The sequence below is a fragment of the Limulus polyphemus genome, unplaced genomic scaffold, assembly GCF_000517525.1.
Source record: "Limulus polyphemus unplaced genomic scaffold, Limulus_polyphemus-2.1.2 Scaffold7090, whole genome shotgun sequence".
Classification (NCBI taxonomy): domain Eukaryota; kingdom Metazoa; phylum Arthropoda; class Merostomata; order Xiphosura; family Limulidae; genus Limulus; species Limulus polyphemus.
The window spans coordinates 1-5,955 of record NW_013672700.1 but is presented as its reverse complement, the minus strand read 5'-3'; the positions used below and the strand labels follow the sequence as shown (position 1 = coordinate 5,955).

The 5,955-nt window shown below is 32.8% G+C and overlaps 1 protein-coding gene across 1 annotated transcript in view; it reads left to right on the top strand.

Moving 5' to 3' along the window:
* LOC106474337 (short-chain specific acyl-CoA dehydrogenase, mitochondrial-like) overlaps positions 1-5,064 on the top strand; it is a gene marked incomplete at its 3' end in the record, with an annotated part of 8,952 nt that extends 3,888 nt beyond the window's left edge. Inside the window, exons 2-5 of the mRNA XM_013935027.2 lie at positions 642-805; positions 1,454-1,603; positions 2,715-2,826; positions 4,896-5,064. Coding sequence (XP_013790481.1) covers positions 642-805; positions 1,454-1,603; positions 2,715-2,826; positions 4,896-5,064 — 595 coding nt within the window. The remainder of the gene's footprint in view (positions 1-641; positions 806-1,453; positions 1,604-2,714; positions 2,827-4,895) is intronic.
* Between the last annotated feature and the right edge of the window lie 891 nt (positions 5,065-5,955).

Sequence of the window (5,955 nt, the reverse complement as noted above, 5' to 3'; positions counted from 1 at the left end):
GGTATGTCTGCTCACTTACAACGCTAGAAACTGGGTTTCGATACCCGAGGTGGGGAGAGCACAGATAGCCCTTTGTGTAGCTTTGTGATTAATTATAAACAAACAAACAATAAACAAAAATACTAATAATCAGAAACATTTTGATTAATCAATTTAATTAGTCTGCATTGTGGCAGACACTCAAGACCAGATGTAGTGAAGTCTGCATTGTGGCAGACACTCAAGACTAGATGTAGTGAAGTCTATATTGTGGCAGACACTCAAGACTAGATGTAGTGAAGTCTATATTGTGGCAGACACTCAAGACCAGATGTAGTGAAGTCTGCATTGTGGCAGACACTCAAGACCAGATGTAGTGAAGTCTGCTTTGTGGCAGATAATCAAGACCAGATGTAGTGAAGTCTGCTTTGTGGCAGATACTCAAGACCAGATGTAGTGAAGTCTGCTTTGTGGCAGATACTCAAGACCAGATGTAGTGAAGTCTGCATTGTGGCAGACATTCAAGACCAGATGTAGTGTAGTCTGCTTTGTGGCAGATACTCAAGAACAGGTGTAGTGAAGCCTATTTTGTTTTAGATAATCAACTGATTTTAGTGATTTCTTGTTCTTCTGGAAGATAACTATGATTGTATTTGTTTCAGGTAACATTCATCGTCATGTTGTTGCTGTTCGTAAGATATCTGTACTGTCTGAGCTGCCTGAAACTCACGAGATGTTAAGGAAGACATGTAGAGATTTTGCTGATAAAGAACTACAACCTATTGCAAGCCAAATTGACAAAGCACATTTTTATCCAAGAGATCAGGTAAATATACTAGTCTGTATATAAAGGTTAATATACTAGCCTGTATATAAAGGTTAATATACTAGCCTGTATATAAAGGTTAATATACTAGTTTGTATATAAAGGTTAATATACTAGTCTGTATATAAAGGTTAATATACTAGTCTGTATATAAAGGTTAATATACTAGTCTGTATATAAAGGTTAAGATATTAGTAGTTCAAAATATAATTTAAGAAGACTAACGTGAGCACTTGTTAAAGGTGGGCCATTCTAAACCACTTAGGTTCTTGAATTGCATTTTCTACACTTTTTGAACTGACTTGAAAATAGTATCCAGTTTAGTGTCTGGTGTGACATAGTAGAGTTTTGTCATTTCCCTGGGTTTTTGAAAGTGGTTATTTATTAGATTTCCTTAAGCTTGTTGTATTTGTAACCCTATTTATTCAAGAAGTTAAATCATGGCAGCAATGAAAGAAATTTTGAAGTTAGTGTATTAACAAAAGCAAATTTATGAAATGTTACAGGAATATTGGTCCAAGCTTATGAAGTTAATAATGCTATAAGTAAAGGTTTAGTGATGACTGATTAACAGGATTCTACTTTAGAATATTTTATTATTTTTAAAATTTTAAAATCATGGTGTGTAAGTTGTGTTTTATCGTTCAGATCAAAAGACTTGGAGAACTAGGGTTAATGGGACTCATGGCTCCCGAGAGTGAAGGTGGTACTGGGATGGACTATCTTGCTTATGTTATAGCTATGGAAGAGATCAGCCGAGGTTGTGCCTCAACTGGAGTTATTATGAGTGTGAATAATGTGAGTGTATTTCATTCATAACAAGATCCTATTCCTGTGTGTGTGGACTTTCTGATTTTACTAGTTTGTCTGATGTTTTATTATTGATTTCATTACTTATTTAAACATTTTCACCAGATGTGTGTTATTTTTACTCAACTTTTTTATTTTTATTACACAAAACATTCTTACTAAAACAAACTTTTTTTTTCCAGTAGGATTAAGTTATTATTTTTCACTTTTCAGTGTTGCGTTTTTCTCAAGACTTGTATTTCCTGTTTACAGTATTCAAGCATATAATGTAATCTTACATATGCGAGATCTCAAACCACAAGTAAATCTGTAATAGTAATCATAAATAGAATCAGTAACAACTAGTAGTTACACTGTTGAGGTTTGCCAATTCAGAGCACTGTTTTTATTGATGATCAGCAAGCATTCTTCAGAAACGTTACTCACCTCCCTGCACCACAAAGAGCTATTACCTGACGTGCACTACCATGTAAATTCCTGCTCAAGCCACAAGCTTTGAATAAAGCTCCCACAGCTGCATGTGAAAACATGTACTCCACTAGCCTATGATGTAATCACCATTACAATGTAGTTCCCACCAATAAGAGGACAACATTCTTAACATGCATGACCATAGGCAGTGCTTATATACAGATCTGTTTTTTTTTGTAAGGTTTCATATTTTTGTTAACGTTTTGATACTATTCATTGTGTTGTCATCTTTCTTTCCTTAATTTTTTGACTGTATGAAAGAAGGATACTAAATTTTAAACATGTAGGCTAGAACTTTCATATGAATGATCATTAATTTGATGTTTTTTTAAGTTGAGCCATATATCATAATCTATAATAAGAGAGAGAGAGAGAGTCTGAGATAAATTATTTAGTCACTTATTTTGATAATGAAATAGTTACCACAACAACCTGGCAATAAAACTAATCAAAAAGTATAGTGTATTACCAATTTTGATAAAATTTGTTATGTCTGTAGCCCGTACTTGTATGTAAAGAAAAGTAGAAAGTACAATGTAGTTTACCTTGTCCTTTTTTACATGAGAAAAAATTGCAAGGATATTAAATATGTAGAAACAGTAAATGATTTTGTATTGTCTTCCAACAGTCACTGTTTATTGGACCAGTACTGAAATGGGGAACTAAAGAGCAGAAAGAGAAGTATGTTAAGCCATTTTGCACAGGGGAACGTATTGGTTGCTTTGCCCTGAGTGAAGCAGGTGTGTTTATTTTTTCCATCTGGGATAACTTCAGATGGATGTAGATTGTTTCTGAAACGTTGTGTAGTTCTCATGATGTAATCTTAATATAATGGTTAAAATGTGTAACAATAACCATAGACATACTTTTTCTTTGTAACATTGAATCTGAACTTTGATAATAATGTAACTAACTGAGGATGATAAGTTACACTTTCAGGCTTTAGTTTCTCTAAACTTTGTATGTGCGTACTAAGTATTCCAGCTAAGACAGAAACCAACTTAGAGAGAGGTCACAAAACTGACTGCTGTGGAAAAGTGAAATTAATATGACATTAAGCTAGTTTTGAAAAAAAAAAAAGTTATTTGTATTTTGCTTACCAACATCAATAGAATAACTGCCATAACAACAGGTCTCTACATTGTTTTAAGTTAGTGATGCTTGAGTCATGTAAACATTTATTATTTGAGAGAGCAGGCTTCTTGTCACGTGTGTGTGTGTGTGTGATTAGCTTATTACAATACTGTGTGTCAACCCCACTGGTATTAAATGGAATAGGAACAGATGTGTAATGTGGTGCTTGATCATTTGAAAGTAGTTTTACAAGCATGCCTTTTTTTTTAATGTAAATTGTTACGTCAGTTGGAAAGAAATATTATTACTGAATAGACCTCGTGTCGTATAACTTGAAGTATTAAAAATTTCATATTTGATTATACATTCTATATACAGATCTAGAATTTTACGTCTATGTATATCAAAGACGGGTGCTTAAGAATATTACATTCCTTTTTTGTTGTAAATATTATTTAAATTGAATTGGAAGAAAAAATTTTTCAGAAAAAAAAATTTTAAAGAAATTCTGTGAAACTATAGATTAGTTGTTTATATGACATTAAATTTATTTAGAAGTTAAAGATTTGTTGTTTTTTGTGACATTACATCATCATCGAAACTATAGATTTGTTGTTTTTTGTGACATTACATCATCATCGAAACTATAGATTAGTTGTTTATATGACATTACATTTATTTAGAAGTTACAGATTTGTTGTTTTTGCAACATTACATCATCATCGAAACTATAGATTAGTTGTTTATATGACATTAAATTTATTTAGAAGTTACAGATTTTTTGTTTTTGCGACATTACATCATCATCGAAACTATAGATTAGTTGTTTATATGACATTAAATTTCTAGGGAAACAATAAATTGGCTCAAACATACTGTTGGTGTGAACGTGCTTTGTATTCACCATGAGGAAAACATATACACTGGATAGGTAAAGTTTCATTGGCCACTATTCAGTTCTTCACAGATATAATAAACTTTTTGTGACATTACATTTTTATAGAAACTATACAGGGTGTTCAAAGAGTCTGTAACCATAGGCACTTCAACAACTTTTACAGAATGTGTTTCACATGCTGTCCTTATAATTCAAACAAGTTTGGATTAATTGCAGGATTAACTCGACCTTCTCGTGTTTTGACAGAACCGTAATCAGTCACATATCTGATATTATGAAATGCTGCAAATCACCTATAGTTCCAGACTTTTTGGACACCCTGTAGTTTGGTTGTTTGTGGACCACCCAAGTCAGCATGGCTTTGTGTATGTATGTATAACACCAAAGTTTACCTGGCTTTGTGTATGTATGTATAACACCAAAGATTTCCTGGTTTTGTGTATGTATAACACTCAAGTTTGCCTGGCTTTGTGTATGTATGTATAACACCAAAGATTTCCTGGTTTTGTGTGTGTATAACACTAAAGTTTGCCTGGCTTTGTGAATGTATGTATAACACTCAAGTTTGCGTGGCTTTGTGAATGTATGTATAACACTCAAGTTTGCCTGGCTTTGTGAATGTATGTATAACACTCAAGTCTGCCTGGCTTTGTGAATGTATGTATAATACTCAAGTCTGCCTGGCTTTGTGTATGTATACCACCCTGGTACATCTGTCCTGGCATACTACTCAAGTATGGCCTATTATATCTTTCTTTATGTTTTACATAATCTAATATGGCACATTATTATGTAAACTACTATTACACAGTAATAAAATATGATTAAATTTTCCAGGGAATGGTAGTGATGCAGGAGCAGCCTCGGCAACTGCCATAGACGATGGGAATTCTTGGGTATTAAATGGAACAAAGGCTTGGATCACTAATGCGTATGAAGCAGAAGCAGCTTTGGTTGGTGCTTTGTTTTTAAACTCTATAAAAGATATTTTAATATCACTGAATGAGTAAGGGATAAGCTTTAACTAAAGATTGGCCTATTAAACTCTATCCACGATATTTTAATAACACTGAATGAGTAAGGGATAAACTTTAACTAAAGATTGGCCTATCAAACTCTATACACTGATATTTTAATACCACTGAATGAGTAAGGGATAAACTTTAACTAAAGATTGGCCTATCAAACTCTATACACGATATTTTAATACCACTGAATGAGTAAGGGATAAACTTTAACTAAAGATTGGCCTATCAAACTCTATACATGATATTTTAATACCATTGAATGAGTAAGGGATAAACTTTAACTAAAGATTGGCCTATTAAACTCTATCCACGATATTTTAATACCACTGAATGAGTAAGGGATAAACTTTAACTAAAGATTGGCCTATCAAATTATTCTAGAAGATGTTTTTGTTCTTTCATGTTTGTTGGTAGATACTAGTGTCTGACTATCAGTTCAGGTGATTATCTGTTAATACATTTTTAGTAGGATAGTGTATACTAGTGACTGACTATCAGTTCAGGTGATTATCTGTTAATACATTTCTAGTATGATAGTGTATACTAGTGACTGACTATCAGATCAGGTGATTATCTGTTAATAAATTACTATAGGATAGTGTATACTAGTGACTGATTATCAGTTCAGGTGCCTATCTGTTAATAAATATCTAGTAGGATAGTGTATACTAGTGACTGACTATCAGTTCAGGTGATTATCTGTTAATACATTTCTAGTATGATAGTGTATACTAGTGACTGACTATCAGTTCAGGTGATTATCTGTTAATAAATGTCTAGTAGGATAGTGTATACTAGTGACTGATTATCAGTTCAGGTGATTATCTGTTAATAAATGTCTAGTAGGATAGTGTATACTAGTGACTGAT